This window comes from Triticum dicoccoides, chromosome 7B (genome assembly GCF_002162155.2).
Source record: "Triticum dicoccoides isolate Atlit2015 ecotype Zavitan chromosome 7B, WEW_v2.0, whole genome shotgun sequence".
Taxonomy (NCBI): domain Eukaryota; kingdom Viridiplantae; phylum Streptophyta; class Magnoliopsida; order Poales; family Poaceae; genus Triticum; species Triticum dicoccoides.
Genome location: NC_041393.1, coordinates 670,300,255 through 670,319,282, shown reverse-complemented (window position 1 = coordinate 670,319,282; position 19,028 = coordinate 670,300,255). Strand labels below are relative to the sequence as shown.

At 46.4% G+C, this 19,028-nt stretch overlaps 3 protein-coding genes across 20 annotated transcripts; 2 read left to right on the top strand and 1 right to left on the bottom strand.

Annotated features, from left to right (window-relative positions):
- The first annotated feature begins 984 nt into the window (after window positions 1-984).
- LOC119339352 (vacuolar-sorting receptor 6-like) lies at window positions 985-6,636 on the top strand. The gene is made up of 12 exons (XM_037611451.1): window positions 985-1,141; window positions 1,235-1,357; window positions 1,812-2,390; window positions 3,828-4,308; window positions 4,402-4,778; window positions 4,872-4,955; window positions 5,033-5,191; window positions 5,286-5,368; window positions 5,492-5,555; window positions 5,638-5,870; window positions 5,968-6,074; window positions 6,181-6,636. The coding sequence occupies exons 1-11, from the start codon at window positions 985-987 to the stop codon at window positions 6,070-6,072; spliced, it is 2,445 nt and encodes an 814-aa protein (XP_037467348.1). The 3' UTR covers window positions 6,073-6,074; window positions 6,181-6,636.
- Window positions 6,637-6,816: 180 nt separating this feature from the next.
- LOC119335877 (translation initiation factor IF-2-like) lies at window positions 6,817-10,150 on the bottom strand. The gene is made up of 4 exons (XM_037607932.1): window positions 9,195-10,150; window positions 8,952-9,095; window positions 7,887-8,072; window positions 6,817-7,206 (listed from the first exon to the last, which is right to left on the bottom strand). The coding sequence occupies exons 1-4, from the start codon at window positions 10,110-10,112 to the stop codon at window positions 7,126-7,128; spliced, it is 1,329 nt and encodes a 442-aa protein (XP_037463829.1). The 5' UTR covers window positions 10,113-10,150; the 3' UTR covers window positions 6,817-7,125.
- Window positions 10,151-10,977: 827 nt separating this feature from the next.
- LOC119337891 lies at window positions 10,978-18,447 on the top strand. Of its 18 annotated transcripts, none has more exons than XR_005163661.1 (11): window positions 10,978-12,091; window positions 12,167-12,411; window positions 12,605-12,783; window positions 12,901-12,922; window positions 13,015-13,054; window positions 13,129-13,178; window positions 13,818-13,965; window positions 14,597-14,742; window positions 14,816-16,123; window positions 16,517-17,482; window positions 17,619-18,447. XR_005163661.1 is itself a non-coding variant. In XM_037610121.1 (8 exons), the coding sequence occupies exons 1-6, from the start codon at window positions 12,002-12,004 to the stop codon at window positions 13,849-13,851; spliced, it is 579 nt and encodes a 192-aa protein (XP_037466018.1). In that variant the 5' UTR covers window positions 10,978-12,001; the 3' UTR covers window positions 13,852-13,965; window positions 14,597-14,742; window positions 14,816-16,506. The 18 variants fall into 18 exon arrangements, 2 of the variants coding, with proteins under 2 accessions (XP_037466018.1, XP_037466019.1); XR_005163670.1 differs by having other exon boundaries at window positions 13,015-13,965; window positions 14,816-14,904; window positions 15,077-15,167; window positions 15,750-16,123; XR_005163667.1 differs by having other exon boundaries at window positions 13,015-13,965; window positions 14,816-14,940; window positions 15,077-15,167; window positions 15,750-16,123.
- Window positions 18,448-19,028: the final 581 nt, after the last annotated feature.

Genomic DNA, 19,028 nt, shown 5'->3' with positions numbered 1-19,028 from the left:
TAGCGCCTCATTTTAACACGCGCTACTGATAAGATTCTGTGTATAAGGTTTTCCCTAGTAGTGAGGGGGCAGCGACGGGCGGCGCTCCTCGGGGGCGGTCCACCGTCGGGGAGGCGGGGAGGCGGGGGGAGGCTCGGGAGGGGTGTGGGGAGGCAGGGAGGGGCGGCGACCGGGCGGGGGGGGGCGACGGGGCGGCGACGGAGAGGTAGTGGGCCGATGGGGACGGCCTCTATTAGCTTCAATCCAGAGGATTGCCACCTCGACGCTGGCACCCCAAGCTAAATCTCAACTTCTTGTATTGTAGTGTTGCTTGGAATAAATTGGTTGCAATAAACTCTTAGGTTTTCGACATTACAGTTGATTTGTTTTGCCTTTTAGGTGTGGGAAATGTTTGGACCACTAGATGAAGATTTGATGGCCTAGATTAGCCCTCTCCTAGTTCGGTTATTAGAATACTCCCTCCTCCTCCTCCTCCTTTAAACCTAGGCACCAATTAATAGGATCAAGTTGTTGGCTTTGAAGGTCATTCAGCGAATGCAAAATGGCCTCTTTTCCCGAGAGGTAGGAAACAAGGGAGGCGTTTTATACAAAACCGTTCAGGTGCTATACACTAAGAAATTGAGGGGAATGGTTTTTCCAAATCGGTTTGGTTAAAATTATATACCATGCAAATGTATATAAGCAGTGGCGGAACTAGCATCAGATTATGCCTAGGGCTAAATTACCTTGAGTGATGCACTTCAGTGATTTTGTATATTTATAAGAAGGAATTACAAAGGCTAATGTTGCTAGGCCTAGGGCTATAGCCCCAACTGCCCTAGGCCTGTCTCCGCCACTGTGTATAAGTGTGCTGCAAAGGTCTAGTTGGATGCCATGCTTCAATGGTATAATAGATCACAAGTGCGAAGGTAAATTATTAGAAACGTAAAAAAATACCATGTATTAGTATCTGCATACATTTCCTTTATAAGCAATAACACATTGATGGACATCATGGATCTTGTTCTTGGCCATCTTGACGATCTTGTGAATCTTAAAATGCATGAGCAGTCATTGTGGGGTGGGAGGGGAGCTATGATAGAACAAGACCAGGTCGTGGCCCACCATTGCAAGCAGCCAAGCATTGAAAAGTGGAGGCAAGGTATGGCCCTTTTTTTTTACTTTTGCGGGTTAGGCAAGGCATGGCCTTGAGAACAAAAATTATGTACTAATCCGTACTTTTTCCTTTAAGCAGAGGCAGCGCAGCGAGCAGCAGCTGCTCCGACTTGGTCCGAGTCTTTGAGCGTCTCAGGACCGGCGCCTCACACCGTCACACCGTCCAGGACGCAACGACACGGTGGCGACTTTGCTGTGCCGAGTAAAAGTAAACGGACGATGTACCATACCGTACTACGTATGACCCAACGCGCACGTCCGACCCGCAGCCTACTCCTCGATCGTCTGAGGTCCAGAGGAGGCTCACACGCACCCCGGCCAAAACCAAGACTCAACCGTGGGGTCTCGAGACTGACCGACTCAACACGTACCCCAATCTCACGGCTCCAAGCCCAAAAGTCTCGAGTCTCACTCTGCTTTCCTGACCCGATTTAACTCGATTCCATCTCATATATTTTCTTCCCGGAGGAGGAAAAAGGTGCGCCTCTGCTTTCTCGCTCCTAACCCCGAGTATACATCCGCCAACAGCAGTCCAGCAGCTGGCCGCCCGCCCGCTCCCACGCACACAGAGAGACAGACACACCGTCCTCCTCCGTCCACCCCCCATGTCGCCTTCCCGCCTCTCCTCCCTTCCCTTCCCTTGCACGTCACTTAAGACTTAACCCAAGCAACCAGCGCGAGCTCCATCAGCCTCCTCCGCACCGCAGCAGTATGCTCCAAGCAACACCCCCCCTCCCTCCCGTCGTCATCATCCCAACCCCGCGCGCCTCCCTCGCGACGCACGAGCAGTAGGAGCCCGGCAAGAACCGAACCATTTCTCTCCTCCGTCCGAGCCCACCTAACCTCGCTCTCACCAAACGCCTCCTCGCCCAAATTCTCCCCCTCTCTCGACAGCCGCAGCTCCATTCGACTGATCGTGCGCGCGGAAATGGGCGGCGGCGGTGGCGCTAGGCAGTTCTTGGCTGCCGTGCTGGCGGTGTGCGTGGCGGCGGCCATGGTGGCGCCGGCGCGGGGGCGGTTCGTGGTGGAGAAGAGCAGCGTGAGGGTGCTGGCGCCGGAACACATCCGGGGCCACCACGACGCCGCCATCGGCAACTTCGGCGTGCCCGATTACGGCGGCACGCTCACGGGCGTCGTGCTCTACCCGGACAAGAAGGCCACCGGATGCGCCGAGTTCCCGGGCAAGTTCAAGTCCAAGTCCGGCCGCCCCGTCGTCCTCCTGCTCGACCGCGGAGGTACACACGCCACACAAGCTCGCTCAGCAATTATCTTCAGCCATTAGCCCTGCTGATTTGATCGATTGATTCATTCATGGCTTCGGCCAATTCTCACGGGGAAGACATTGCTGATGCGTGACTGTGCGAGCTTGAATTTAGTGCTAGTAGTATTTCTTTAATCCTGTTGATGTAGATATATCTCCAACTTAGATATGAAAGATTGTGACCAAAGCTTCTTTTAATCTTTTTTTTTCAAGAAACTGAACTTCTTTTAGTCTGCGGTGGGGGAAAGGGACTTTACAATTCTGGACAGCTAGTGGATAGTATAAATTTTGCCCGGTTCCATTCAGTCAGCTGTTTTGTAAAAGGTAGAATCAGGCGACTTTTCTAGGTTGAATGTCATCTAAGTGGCCAAAAATTCGAATTCAAGTGAAATTTACAAAAAAAAAAAGTACCAAATTCAAACGCAAACCGTCTTGCTCGACCGTGGAGGTACATACACACTTCTGATGATGCTAGTCCGTGATTTGCCTTATTAACGGTTTTGGCTAATTCTCGTGAGGAAGGAACTGTTGAAATTCATGTCAAAGTGAAATTACTCGAGTTTGATTGCGCAAGTTTGACCTTGCCGACGATTTATGGCTATTTTGCGTCAATCTCTTGGTAAATGTCAGAGCCGTGCTATTGATGGGTTAAGTCAATGTGCTAATCTTAAATAGGCTAACATGCCAATTACTTTAGTGCCACTAGTGGTATTTTTTACTTGTTTATGATGTGGACTGGTCTCCAACTTAGATATACGAGAGACATTATGATCACAACTTTTTAAAATTGCGGTAGGGGAAGGGAGTTCAAACTCTGATCTGCTAGTGGTCATTGAAAAGGTAGAATCAGGAGGCTTTTCTTGGTTGAATACCATGGAACTAGTCAAAAATTTGAATAGCTGGCGGAATTTATTTTGAAAAACATCAAATGCAAATGCAAATCTGTGGAAACATGCCAAACTAAAACAGAATTTGTAAAAGATTAAGCTAATATTTTCCTGATGGATTATCTTCATTGTCTGCGTCAACAGTTTCAGATAACTGCCTGACCTGACAGTTCTGAACAAAGAAAGCGAAATGAGTAGATTCAGACATGCATGTAGTACACACTTATTATACAGCCATTGCATTTGTTGGTGCGCATTTCATTTGATCCAACCATCACAACGCACCTGATCACAACACTTCCACTACCAACTCCAATTAGTTGGTGCCGCAAGCAATTCCTTCAAGCCAAAGACAGAATCAGACAGACCAACAATCTGTCTCATCCTTCCTTGATTAAACCCCAAGCAAAGAAAGAAATAATTCCACACCTTCAATTTCAAGAAACATAAAAGATGAACGAACTCAGGTACAAAACTGTAGCTGTAAAACTGACGGCGTAACGACGTTTGTACTGTCCCAACAGAGTGCTACTTCGCGCTCAAGTCGTGGAACGCGCAGCAGGCAGGCGCGGCGGCGGTGCTGATCGCGGACACGGTGGACGAGCAGCTGCTGACCATGGACACGCCGGAGGCATCCCCGGACACTCAGTACCTCGACAAGCTCAACATCCCGTCGGCGCTGGTGAACCGCGCCTTCGGGGAGTCGCTGAAGCGGATGGCGGAGAAGGCCGACGCGGAGGGGGAGGTGGTGGTGAAGCTGGACTGGCGCGAGTCGATGCCACACCCGGACGAGCGCGTGGAGTACGAGCTCTGGACCAACAGCAACGACGAGTGCGGCCCCCGGTGCGACGAGCAGGCGGCCTTCGTCAAGAGCTTCCGCGGGCACGCCCAGATCCTGGAGCGCGGCGGCTACGCGCGCTTCACCCCGCACTACATCACCTGGTACTGCCCCGAGGCGTTCCGGCTCACGCGCCAGTGCCAGTCGCAGTGCATCAACCATGGCAGGTATGTACGCCCGCCATTGCCGGTCTAGGAAGCTTCCTCTGGTACCTGTCATGGCATGGCAAGGAACAATGTGGTTGGTTACTGGGTGTGCAGGTACTGCGCGCCGGACCCGGAGGAGGACTTCGGGGAGGGGTACGAGGGGAAGCAGGTGGTGGTGGAGAACCTGCGGCAGCTGTGCGTGCACCGGGTGGCCAACGAGAGCGGGCGGCCGTGGGCGTGGTGGGACTTCGCCATGGACTACAAGCTCCGCTGCTCCATGAAGGAGAAGAAGTACAGCAAGGCGTGCGCCGAGGAGGTGGTCACCGCGCTGGGGCTGTCGCTCGACAAGGTGCTGGCGTGCATGGGCGACCCAGACGCCGACGCCGACAACGCCGTGCTGTCCAAGGAGCAAGAGGACCAGATCGGGCGCGGGTCGCGCGGGGACGTCACCATCCTGCCCACGCTCGTCATCAACGACGTCCAGTACAGAGGTATGGCTGGCTGGCCGGCTGTCGCTGTACCGTCCGTCTCTTTGATTTCTCCGGCGACGAAGGAACTGACATGATTGTGTTTTGTGCGTGCAGGGAAGCTGGAGAGGACGGCGGTGCTCAAGGCCGTGTGCGCCGGCTTCAAGGAGGGGACCGAGCCGCAAGTCTGCCTCAGCCATGGTGAGCACCAAGGCCTTCATTTCCGACGACGAAGACGGCGAAACGACGATGAACTTCTGACGAGCTTTTCTACGCAGACATGGAGACGAACGAGTGCCTGCACCGGAACGGCGGGTGCTGGCGGGACGAGGCGACCAACGTGACGGCGTGCAGGGACACGTACCGGGGCAGGGTGTGCGAGTGCCCCGTGGTGAACGGCGTCCGCTACGACGGCGACGGGTACACCCACTGCAAAGGTAAACCTACCTACACTTTTCTCTTCATTCACACGACGGCGCTAGGAAAATACTACCGGCGTGCTCATGTTTCTCCCCTGTTTGTTCGTCTCAGCTGTAGGTCCGGGCAGGTGCGCGCTGAACCACGGCGGGTGCTGGTCGGAGACCAAGGGGGAGCGCACCTTCTCCGCCTGCTCGGTACAACCTCCCTTCCCCTCTACTCCTAGACTTCAGACACAGTTCCACTCATTACACAACCTCTGAAGCTCATCGTCTACCTACCTATCCATGATCTCTGCTAACCTACGAACTCTGAACCAGGACACGGCGCTATCCGGATGTCGGTGCCCGCCGGGGTTCCAAGGCGACGGCCACAAATGCGAAGGTAAGATCTCGCTCCACAGATTCCTCACTCGAGACTGACATGAGACATGGTCGAGCAAGAGAGTAACAGATCCGAGTTTCAGACCTGGACGAGTGCAAGGATAAGCTGGCGTGCACCTGCCCGGACTGCCACTGCAAGAACACCTGGGGCAGCTACGAGTGCGGCTGCAGGGGCAACCAGGTGTACATCCGCGGGGAGGACGTCTGCGTGGCCAACAGCATGTCCAGGTTCGGCTGGCTCGTCGCCGTCCTCGCCGTTTCCTGCGCCGCCGGCCTAGGGGTCGCCGGCTTCGTCTTCTACAAGTACAGGCTCAGGGTATGTTCGTCACCATCCTTCTCCCCAAAGCAAATGGTTAACCAAGAAGACCTCTAGTGCAACAAAAACTGACTCTTGGTGTCTCATTTCCTACTAGTCGTACATGGACTCAGAGATCATGGCGATCATGTCTCAGTACATGCCGCTCGACAGCCAGAACAACGAGCACCAGCCGCTCCGGCAGCATGCTTCAGACGCCTAAAGGTAATAATAATCCTTCAGCCAAGTGTGAGTCCTAGTAGGTTACCAATGCAACAAATGGTTATTTTTGCACTAAACCACCCCTGAACATACTGCATCTGATGAACAGGGAGCAGATGGAGATGGGTTTGGGTATGGAAGCGTGCAGAGTCTTCAACCGTACTCTTGGCTTCAACCATACTTTGCTATGATGCTTTTCAAAGATTTTTTTTTTGTTACTACAACTTCCCTTTCTATATATAGAAGAAACAAGAGAACCAAGGTTTGTACAACGCAGGCCGCAGGGGTGAGGTGTAGATACATAGCTAGGTAGGCATTTCTGCTCCCCTTGTGACTGTGGATCGCAACACATTAGACAGAATACTTTCACTAAGAACATACAAAGTGTGATGTACAATGGATGATAACCAATACCAGCACTGGTGTTTCTGTCATTTTTAAGGTCTGTTTTCTTGAATGAATGCCCTCGTCGAAACACCGGGGGCTTTATTGTGACATGTATCAATACTGTTGTAAGTGCTACAGTTTCAGAATCAATGGTAGGCATACAGGTGATAACTTGCTACTTTTCTAGTAGGTCCTCACTGGTAACCCGGCGACGGGTCCATGATGTGATTCTGGTGATCCTATTTAGGCACAAGACTTGTGTGCCCTGAAAACAGGACTCCATGCAGAGAGCTCACTAGCTTATGAAATAAATAGCATTTCATTTCTAAAATGGTCAAAATATGTGATCCATAGTACAAGAGGAAAGAGACCACGCCATGATCATTCAAGCATCCATTATCTCATTAGTGCCTTAAAGAGGTAAGGGAGTTTCAGGGTTGTCGTAAACAAATGGCGACGACACTTCTAGAATCAAATGACGATAGGAAAATCTCACAAAAGAAATATCCACTTTCCCAGTGATTTTATTTGCCTAACTACCAGCCCGTAGAAAGAAGACTGGCTGCATGGATTGAATATAACATTACACCTTCTCCCAAAACAAGGAAAATCCGCTAAATCTTCTTAGGGGCTAAATGAGATCTTACAACAGTGCATCAGAAGCCTTTTACTTGTATTGCTCTGAAACTTCACGAACAAACTTGTCCATGAATTGACACTTCTTGTCAAAACCCCAACCAGGATTATTCTGCAAAACACAAGAAGGCACAGCCGAATAGTAGCTAAGTAGCAAGCAGGAAGCAGGTTTTGTCTAAGAAAACAAAAGATACGAATACTGAAATACATTAAGTATCAACACATAAATTATCCTTTTAAGGTACTATCTAGAACAGCACACTAAGATGTGAAATGCAAACGATTATCATCTTTTTCCTTCAAAAACTATGGAGACAAATGGCATTGCATATTTTGAGTTTACAATGCTAGCTGCAAATATTTCAATATGTGATGCTCATATCCATCAGCACTTTATAACAAGCTGACTTTTAGCATATGTGTTTAGCCAACTTCAAAGTTAGATAGTATCAGCAATTTGCTATCTTTGAGGAAGAAGTGCAAGCACTTATAGATGTATCTGACACCCATACAGACATACAGCTAGATAGGGGATGTTCAAAGACCAGAGTTTTTTTTTTTCGGAAGAGATGGCGGCCGTAGTTAAAATCATGTTTCGTATGCTAACAGAAGGCTGATCTATTTTTAAACAAGCTGACTATTAATGGTTATGTTAGAACCCGCCAAATAAGACAAGAATCATGTTGCTTCCGTTACAACTAAACATTCAGCAGCTCAATTACTCAAAAGGCTAAATTGATTGACTCATGATACTATGCTGTCTAGAGCATCAGTTGTAATAAGAAGGCTAACCTTGAGAGAAAGTAAAGTTTTATCAGTAAACCGCTTTACTGAATTGGGTATGTTTGCTGGAAGAGTGTTGGCAACCCTTTGCAGCTCCCCTTCTTGCTGTATTGCAGTTACGACATCAGGCCCACTGTACATATCTATCATCTCTTTCATATGGGGTGCCTTTAAAATGATATCGGCCACGGCATCCTAAGAATGATACAGTAGATTAGTGGGTCAGTTGAAACCCTAAAAAGAACTCATATGGCAGCAAAGTGAATGCAAGTACACAACTGTGAACTGCTAACGTATAGATGTAATTTGAAATTTAGGGTACACTAAAAGCTGAATTCCAAAATCAGAGATGCTTCTTTCTACAAATCTGGTCAGTATCTGGAAAGTATAACCGTCTTACCATATTAATGATGAAACTATTGAGACGTTCATGCCTTTCTGCAAAGATAATCTACAAAACTTAAATCCAATGTATTTGGCAAACTACCTTTATTTGGAACAGGAAACTCATCTGATAGTTTAGCAGTTTAACCTTATCAGCCAGGTCGAACCAGAAAATTGACCTTGGAAAGTTAGATATTCTATGTAAACCTCATACTGACTCCACATCATTTACAAAAATTATGCATATCAGCTTATAACACCAGAATATTATCAAAGTAGATCTGAGATTTAACAGCAAATCCACGAATACCTTTTCGACCACGATATAGGTAGTTCTATATGTATACTACTGGACAAAGTTAGGAGAAGTTTGATTGCCAACATAACACGAGGATATAAATTGCAAACGGGAGCTGTACTATTTTGATATTATTCTCTGGTCCATTATTTATTTATCAAGTCTAACGCAAGCAGTCTCGTATCATCCAAATATAGATATGTACCCATTACGCGAGCTATAACAGCAAAGCAAGGTAAAAAAAAAACTTGCCCGATAGACTTACTCTGGCACACTCCGATGTATTTGGTGACTAGTTGCAAGAAATACAAGTATATCATAAGAAAATATCTACTTGCACAAACATTTGCAGGGTGAAACAGATATGGCATGAGGACAGTTAAACAAATCACCTCCCATTCTTCCTGGTCCTGGATGCCTTCATAAGCAACTATGAATGGCTTTACTTTCTCCAGCATCTCCTGCAATGACATAGGCGGCTTCTCCTCAATATCAGGATTACCAAAGCTCACATTGTACTCTGGCTCAAACTCAATCTGCACACACAAACATTCAAAGATAAAAAAACATCAGGGATCCAACAAGCACACACAGATCTTATAATTTTGATAACTCTGATGCAGTGCAGAGCGCACCATGTTATCGGTATGAATATCGTCGAGAAGCTTATCATTCTCCGGGTTTGGCAGTGCCTCATCTGCTGCCTCATCGAACGCCTCGTCCCAAATCTTCATTTTCTCAGGCCCAAGCCGCTTCTCGAGTTTCTCGCCATCAGCATTGTCACCCAAGAAGATCTTTTCCTGCTCGTTGACGTCAGCAGGCCGACGGCCACCGTCCCGGCCACCTCCGCGGCCCCCACGCCCCCCTCTCCCGCGTCCACCGCCAGTATCGCCACGGCCAAGGAGCTCCAAAGCACGCTTCACAGCCTCCTGTGGCGCCAATTTCGGCTGCCCGCTTGGAGCCGACGGGGCCGGAGCTTTCCTTGCCCCACGACTTCGAACGAAGCGGTTCTCCTCGGGGGCCCTGTCCACCGGTGGCTGCACACGCGGCACGCCGCGGCCGGCGCCGGAGGTAGGGATCGAACGCGGCGGCTCGGATGAGGAGGAGGCAACGGTGGCTAGCGGCTCCTGATCGGAGGGGGGAGGGACGGAGTCGAAGCGCTTTGCGAAGGTGGGTTGCTTGGGGGCATCTTCGTCGGATGGCGGCGGCGGCGGGGGAGGGGGCAGCGGGGATCCACGGCCGCGGCCAGCGCCAGAGAAGGACGAGAAGGACGGGGTGGTGGGGGAGGGCGGGATCACGGGCTCCCCGCGGCCACGGCCGGCAGAAGATGATGCGGCGAAGAGATCCGCCCCATTGTCGTCCTCGGGGATAGGCCTCCCGGGAGCGCGCGGCGGCGCGGAGGCGGAGGGCGGTAGGCCGCGCCCGCGCCCGCGCCCTGCGCCACCACTGCCCCCGATGCCGGAGAAGGAAGAGAACGCGGCGGCGTAGGAGGAGGGGAGGTGCGCGTGCCGCCGGGCGGCGGCGGCGGCTGCGGCGGCGCCGATGCCTCGCATGGTGGTGGTGGGGATGGGTTTAGAGCGCGCGATGCAGGCTAGGGTTGGGCTCGCGAGGTGTTCCACGAAATGGGCTGTGGAGTGGGGCCTGGAAAGAATTTCGATCCGGCGTAAATCGAGGCCATTGGATCTCAGTCTATGGTTGTATTTTAGCCGTCCGATCTTCGTTTTCGCTATTCCCCTTCCATCTCTATCTCTATAGGCCTAATGCGTTTTTCAAGGTTAATTTTGACCAAATGTTAGAGCAATAATATATGACATGCAACTTACATAAAGCATACCGTTAAACTCGTATGCGAAAAGAGTTTTCAATAATATAATTTTCACATTATGCATTGTCATGTACTATTAATTTTGTCAATTGTCAAATATGGTCTTGAAAAACGCTTTAGGCCCTATATATAGATGGAAGGAAGGAGTAGAAGATTTGAGAGCGATATTCCACTTTAACGTATGGTCACTTGTCCTTATAAAATCAGTACAGTTACTGAGCTCCCAAAAAATTGCGCTATTTGGTGCATCGACGGATATAGCAGGCACGTGGGACCAGAGGCGGAGGCAGTGGGGGCGAGCGGGGGCTAGACCCCCCCCCCTATGGTTCGCCCCCCTCAACGAGTTGCAACGGGGACTAGCCTGTTCACTGGTACTAGTATCTCTACTCCTAATGGAGCAGTTGGTGAATAGTCCGCACGGTTTATTTTCGCTGGTTTATTTTCGTCATCCTTCTATCTCCGTTTTTTTGGTCATCCTCCCACGCATGTTAACTCGCTACCCTCCTGCGAAAAAAATCGGTGCCAAAAAAACCCATCGGATCGAGCCAACAGCAGATCGTTCTCCGCCGCCAACCTGCCCTCCGCACGCCCGATCCACCCCGTCGCCCCCTCGGCGGCCGATCCATCCCTTGCCGCGGCCGATCCAATCCTTCGCCCTCTCGTGCGCTAGGGTTCCTTGAGTTGCCGCCGCACCGGAGCTCCTCGCCCAGCCCCACCTCCTGCCGCTCCACCCACTGCTTCTCCCTCCGCTCGCTGCACTTGCCCTCTCCGCCGCGCCCGCCTTCCCCGATGGTCGCCCCCTTCCCCGTCGACCCCGGAGAATCGGCGCCTTGAGGTTGGGGAACTCGGCAGCCATGATCTGAAGGACGTAGGGAAGCCGCCCCCCTCGCCGGATACAACCTAGGTTATTGAGGTGCTACGGGGCTAGAAGCTCAACCAACGATAGCAGGACGGCCGACCGATCTGGGCCAGCGTGGAAGGAGAACTCGGCGGCGGCTCGGCCAACTGTTCTGGGATGTTTTGGTGAACTCTCCATACTGCTGCGCGTATAGGTGTGTACTAGCCTGACCGCTCACTCCCCTGGGATCCGATAATAAGTTCACATAGAGTTCGGCCGGCGGTGGCAGCTCCGCCAATAGTCGTGCGATTAAGGCTTCACAATCAGCAGATTAGAAGACTGATTTAGCGCTAGGATCCATCGCCATTGGAGGGCCTTGACTTCTTTTCATTCCTTGCGAGAACGGTTCTTGCCATGAACGACGGGGCTCTCTCTGTGGCCCTGGTCTAAAAGCTAAAATAGTGAACAAGATGTGTCTTGCCATTTGCAGTATTGGGTACGTATCTTTTGCACTTGCTCCCTAAAGAAGCAATCAGATAGATTAACTACAACCCAAAAGCAGCAGCCTGTTACTATTTTATATCATCTATTGATGATTTGTTTTTTCAGAATTGCATTGGCAAGTGATGAAAAGGTGTAATGTTCACGGATTTTTGTTGGGTGATCTGTTGGTCCGGTTTAATTTTAGCAGGCATCTGGGTATTGTTTATGAATTGATGGCGCACCTTGCTTAAATCCTACTAACAATCTTCTCAACACATGTCATTGCTTTTTGTTAGATGCATTTAACACATTTAGGAAGGACGTTTCAAGGGCCTTCTTTCTCGATCTGGAGCCCACTGTTAGTAGATTATGGCAGGCTACTCAAAGTCAGTTTCCTCTTCTATCTTTCATCATTGCCTCATAGATACTATTATGATTGTTGCATTTCAAATTTTTTGCAGATATGTCATGTTGTTGAAACTTTTTTGTATTTGCAATGATATTGGTGTTGGACCATTAGAGTATATATGCCCCGTTGAACGTGGGCGGGTTGGCGAAGGGCGTGTCTGCGGCCGACCTGGAGGTCGTGTTCGGCTCCATTGGCTGCGTCGCTGGCGTTGAGTTCGTGCGCACCAGCGGCTGTAGCTTCGCCTACATCGACTTCCACTGCCTCTCCCACGAGGTCATGACCAAGTTGTTCTCCACCGTAAGCATCCACCACCCCATCAACAATCTCCTTGTAACTATGTTTCTACACTTCGACAACAATTAATACTAGCAGATTAGGGTTTTGTTGATTCTCCACATTACCGTGTGCATTCTGTGGTTTGAATGGAGAATTTTGTGTTTGAGGTGAGTAGAGCTTTTACCAACTTAATAACAGAGGATGGTGCATGCAGTTGCTATGGGTTCTCATAGTTCCCCTGTCTCAGTTTATTGGAATGGCGATTCAAGAAGGAACATCATCTTGTGGATGGACCATAGGGCTCTTGACCAAGCCGAGCGAATTAATTCTCACAATTCACCGATATTGCAATTTAATGGTGGGAGTGTCTCCCCAGAAATGCAAGCTCCAAAGGTAACCGCTTTTTTCTCCATGCATATGATTCTCCTAAATTCCTGATTCATTATTTGTAAAAACCACTAATGATGTTGTTGGGCATCTGAACCATTGTGTTGATTGCCATGTTGTCAGTTATCACTTCACAATCCTAGAGGTTTGGCTTGAAAATCTCAGAATGTCAGAATTCCAGCATTTCAAAAGCTGAACAACACACTATTCCTAAAAAGATGTTTCGTTTGCTTGCAGGATATGGATAAATAGTTTTGAATTATTTTGTAGTGAGAAGGTCGGTATAAAAGGTTTGTTGTGTATTTTACAGTTATCTCCATTGATGGTATCGTATTAACTTACCTTTTATAGATTTTATGGGTAAAGGTAAATCTGCAAAAATCTTGGTCTATGGTATATAGGTGAGTTTCAAATCATAACCTCTCTAAGCCTGTAATAAGCTATGAGTTGAATTTCTATCAAGTTTTGCTTTCATTGTTTTTTTCTAGGGCAACTGGTGACCAACTGGTGATTAGTCTGGCTTTAATTCATTAAAACGTGGTTTACCCCTGTTTTATTTGGGGACTAACTCATGAGCTCACGATTAGCCCACGAGTGACCCCTGGTGTTCACCTAGAACATGTGAATAGCTGACCAAGTATTTTTAGGGCATCTGAGTATGCCACTGGTGATGTACTGATATCTGTTGTTCGAACTCAAAATTGTCCATAGTTTAATCCTGGTTTTCACCCAAGGTTTTAACTTTCATTCGATCAACATTTTAAATGTATTGTATACTTCAACTTTTATCTGCTCTTATGACGAAGAAGTTCCTTGCTTCCCTGTTAAATATTATATAAATGCATGTGAACTATAGGGAATTATTTTCTAACATTCATACTAGAATAAACTATTTTCAGTTTTCAGGTTATGCCTTTCTTGCAATGATTGCATATGTGAAGTTGATGCTTAATTACTTCCTACATTTAGAAGATTGTAACTTTTGCTATATAAACATGCATGGTGAGATGAAGGGTTGATGAGTGATATGCATTTTGCAGATCAGGTTATATTTCCTTGGTAGCATGGCAGTAGCACCCAATCAGACCACAGCCTCGGCGGGTGTGCTCTGCGATCTTGGCCACCGTCGGCAGGTTCGACCTCCGCCGCCACTGAAAGCTGCCCCTGCTCATCACCATATCAACGCCGGTGAGCTCTCCCTCTGCTCTCGCCGCTACCCAGCTCCATCCACTATCTTCCACAATATTGTTGCGACTTTGTAATGACTAGCCCAATTTTCTTTAATGATGTTATGTATTTTGGTGAGTCGATGATTTTCTTTCAAATCTACAAATGGACACGTTTGTCTAACCATTATGTAAAAGGTTGGAATCCATAATATGTGAAATTCCGACACAGTTGCATGAAAAAGTGAGTATTGAGTAGGGATGTAATTCTCGCCGATTCAAATATCAGAATGTGTTCCAGAGACATAACAAAACCATCCTGAATCTTACGTTTTTAGCATGCTGAGATCTGCGCTACTGTATATACTTCTAAATTACATGGTAGAGATTTTGAATATCGGCACCTGATCTTTTATCTTATAATATATCAGATTTTCATGGTTAGCATCAAGGAATTGTTTTGAGACTTGTATCCATTTTTTCCCTGGTAAAATCGATGACCGTCCGTGTTGGTGACCTATTGATCTTCTAATTTCTATATTCGCAAAAAAAAGATCTTCTAATTTCTAAAGATGTCTCTGACTTGTTCACATGCCAATAAATATAAGCTGCATCAAGTGAGCTTTCCTGTCAATAAGTAGCGACACTTGCAGAGGCGACTTGGATCAGGGAGCATATGGAGCGACACTTGCAGAGGCGATGTCAGCGGCTGTCGAGTGCTGACCCACCCGTTGGCTACCTCTGAGAGTGGCACATGGTACTGAATCAACGCCGATTCCCTCGCCATGCCCCTTCCCTGGTAATGACCCAAGCTCCACTCATCTCTGCTCCACTAGATGCACTTTCCTCCCTTAGGCTTTCATTTTTTTTAGAGCTGCACTTTCTCGCCTCGTTAAGCAAGTGATATACAAAGTGGAGCAAGAATTAACACCATGGAAGAAGAGGAATACAACTTTTTGTGGTACGTGACATATCCGATGAAATGTAGTGCAGCCAGGTACTACGTATTTTAAATTTTGCATGAGGGCCGCCACCCACATACCACGTCCACAATCCTCGCGAGAGGTATCACTCCTATCCCCTCACCGTCTCACCTTCCTCCTGCACATTACTTTTTTTTGGCTCACTTGCAGTTGTTTTGGTTCATCATTGGTCTAAAAAAAAGTACTACATTGTTACTGATGAGCAAACTTCTGTGATATTGTGAGGCGAAGTATTTAACTGGTAAGTGTCTGATGCCCTGATGTCTTACTTTAAATCCATTTTAGACGCAGTAGTAGGACTTCATAATAGGATGGGAGCAACCTGCATCTTTGGAATGTACTGAACTAATTTGATGAAAAATAACTACGTACTTTTGAACTGAATACACTACAGCAATTGTCGTCAGCATTGACTACGCCACTGTCAAATGCATGTTTGTTTATTCATAATGATTTCTTAATCCCTTTAGTTAGAAGAATCAAAAGCAGTTAAGCACCTAAGCTCGTAATTCTGCATTTTTCATTGTAGTCCCTTTTTTATCAGATTGCGCAATGTCAATGGTCTCTGTACTCTGAAGAGTCAAGAGTACATTGTTACTAACTAACAAGGCTCTGTTATGCACTTATGCATCGAGGCGAAGAAGTATTTACCTATTGAGTTGTTGATCATTTATTTTGACTTAGACTCTACATGCAACCATTTCATACCATTTAGCTGCATTAACTTGGGCATAATATAGCATCTTCCGTTCAATTTTCTTTTCCTGTTTTTTGCGAGCTTTAAAACCTTGAGATACTCATCGGTGCATATCTGAAAATTCAGGTGCTACACAAAGTGGAATTTGCGCCGGTGTCAAGAGAACAAGTACAAGTTCCTCATGTCATGCCTATAAGTTTCACTCCAAATAATAAAATGTCCTCAAGGGTCGTACTAAAAAAAGAACTACATCAGCAAGTTGATTCAATAATCCATCCTCTGTTTTGCCCCTCGTTGGTTAGTTATTCAGTTATGGGTCGGGGTGGGAGTGGGAGTATTGATGGCTGCTTCTTCACAAAGTTTTGGGTGAAAGAGCAAATTGGCAGCAATTAGTGAGATCCTACTGGTGGTGGTTTGCGAGTACACGTGAATAGGAAATCAGATGAGATCAAATCTCATGATTCCATCTCGTCCCGGTCCTCGGCGGACGGGGTGTCAGGGTGAGTTGTTCGTTTGTTCGGCCCTCATTTCGTGGTGTTCATGAAATGTGCAACACATGTACTACCATGAAGGGGGTTATTTAGTTTCATTTTCTCGAATATACCATACTCTCTCCATATCAAAATATATTCTAAAATATAAGGCATTTTTTTATTGTTCATAAATCTCTCATAAAATATTTAGTCCATGGTTACAAATCATAATATACGAAAGTGAGTTTGAATATGGATATAAGAGTGTCTATTTTATGTACTTTAAATTATGCTTTATTTGACTAATTATAGGTCAAAGATTATTAACAGCGACTAACACAAATACTGGCATTGCACTACGTGCATATCAACATTTTAAAAATATTAAGTGCTAATATACATTATTATGATTCTTAACAGAGGAATGGGTGTGAAGCTCAAGACCCCATTTAATGGAGCCGTCTATGATGCATGCAATGAGGTCTTATTATTGATGATGCCATGTACTACATTTTGTTTGCATAATCCATCACCTAGCATGTATTTGTTATAACCGAGCACCGCAACGAATCTGTTATTTACCTTAGGAGGGTAAGAAAAAACACAATCAATGATATTATACATAATTCTAGACATTGTTTTAGAGTATGTTCTGAAGTATATTTTTCTTCCAGTAAATGTTGGAAATGTCTATGTACTTTTTTCTCCCAATATGTTATGGTCATCTTCCTGCTATGCATATAAATTTCATGGCCAGCTTAGCAACTGGTGGTTGGTGATCCTTTCTACTTCCTCGCCGGCTCGATAAATCTCCCGGTTTCCTTCTCCTACCACTCTTCCTCCCTTGTGCTCTGTAACTTGGCCATTGATGTGGATGTTAGTAATTAGATGGTGATATTTGTTTTATAGAAATACTTATTTTTTTGCGGGTGTTTAGAAATACTTGTTAGTTGCACAGATGGATCCTGCAAGGAATAATTTTACAATGGAAATGCATATCTATTGAATTGATGACTAAACAAGTTTGCGGGCACATCTATGAAAATACAGGCAAATACAGACATAGATTTAAGGGTTCTCATTCATTTAAATCTCAATGTTGAGAGAAGCCGATCTCTGGATATGAGTATTTTCTTCCCTGTTTGTGTGATTGTTTAATTGAATGGATAACTGTGTCTCCTGAATATTGTCCCATGTAATTGTTTTAAATCTACCAAATTAGTTATCTAAATCAGTTGATATTTTGCAAAGCTTCAAGCTTTAGTTTTTGCACTTCATGACATCAATTGTTTGTGCAGATTCAAGATTTATTTCTGTACATAGCAGTGATTAGTGGATTACTGTCACACGCTCCTGTTGTCATCCATGTCTCCTCAGGTGCCTTAGGTTTGTGATGCGAAAGTTGTCTTACATATGTAAATTGTTCTGTTTTTCTTTCACCAAAACATTAATAAGCCCGCGATACATTTTGCTTTTTTTTATTTGATGTCCATTTGTAGACTAAGTGCTTTATTTATGATAGTGAATTTCTGGCGTACATGTGAATATCTCATGGATATACAATCAGTACACTCACCTGAACGAGGATGGCGGTGAGCAGAGCGGGGTTGCGTCTTGTCCTTCTTGCGTCGAAGGTCCGGTGCACCTTTGGTGTGCCTTTGCTGGTTTCTGACTGTCACAAAGAAGTCGGAGCTGCGGACGGCGAGGCCACTGCGGCAACGATGACTCTATGAGGACAGTTTTCAGCAAGCGGTGCTCCCCGAATGTTGCGTTGAACTACGTCGTTGCGTGGCTTGCAACCTTCTCCTATGAAGCCCGTATGCAAAATAGAAACTGTCATGTCCTAGGTGTTGTGCTCGACTATTCATTGTTGCTTCGTGGCTCCGTGCTTCCTCTCCACAGTTATATCGTCTTTTGTGATCTAATCTTGTTAGTAGTCGGGTCATCCATGCGTGCCACTTCTGAAGTTTGTAGTCTAGGTTAGATACATCCGTATGTAGACAAATCGAAGACAAGTAATATAGATAGGGGGGAGTATATTATTTGACTCAAGCACTCACAACCAACGCACTACACTCATGCACGTGAAAAAAAAATCGTATTTTGATCAATATCCCTATGTAAGTTTGTTGTTCCGAGGCAATCACGTATGAATTGAAGAGAGGTGGTGAATACTTGATCTTCATGAGGTCTTTTCCTCTAAAAAAACGATGTATTCAATTTTTTTCCCATTGCATTATGTGTTTTAGAGTTTTCTACTGACACCAGGTTCATGGCATTGTAAAAGAAGTATTGATTCAAGATAAACCGAACCTTTTCTATTTACAATCAACTTATTATTGAAGGTTGCATCGATGATGTTATTATTGCTAAAATTAAGATGTGCATTACAAGTCTAAGCCATTGTCAAGCTTTGTGTACCTTGTACTCCCTCCGTCCGAAAATACTTGTCATCAAAATGGATAAAAGGAGATGTATCTAAAACTAAAATACGTCTAGATGCATTCCCTTTTATCCATTTTAATGACAAGTATTTCCGGACGAAGGGAGTACTATTTACTCATGGATGGTATATATCCGGTCATAATTCTTTAGTGGCGAGCGATACGGCTGGTTAAAGACATGAAGATTGCCGAGAAGGAAAAAAGTGGAATAGAGTTTCTATTTGTTGCTGTATGATGGAGAACAGATGCCACCCTGCTTATAATATTTATTGTTATTATTCTATGGCAATGCACAAGCATTCGACATGTGCACACGGGCATTCTACTAGTTAGGCTTAATTATCCGGCCATTAGCAAGGATATGGGCTAAGCTCCTACTGTCAAGCCCAAAACGATTTTGCAAGATGACATGTGCCCGTAGAAGCCTAATGCACGTACGCATCCACCCGTCTCGACATACTCTTTAATCGATCGACGCACACGCACGC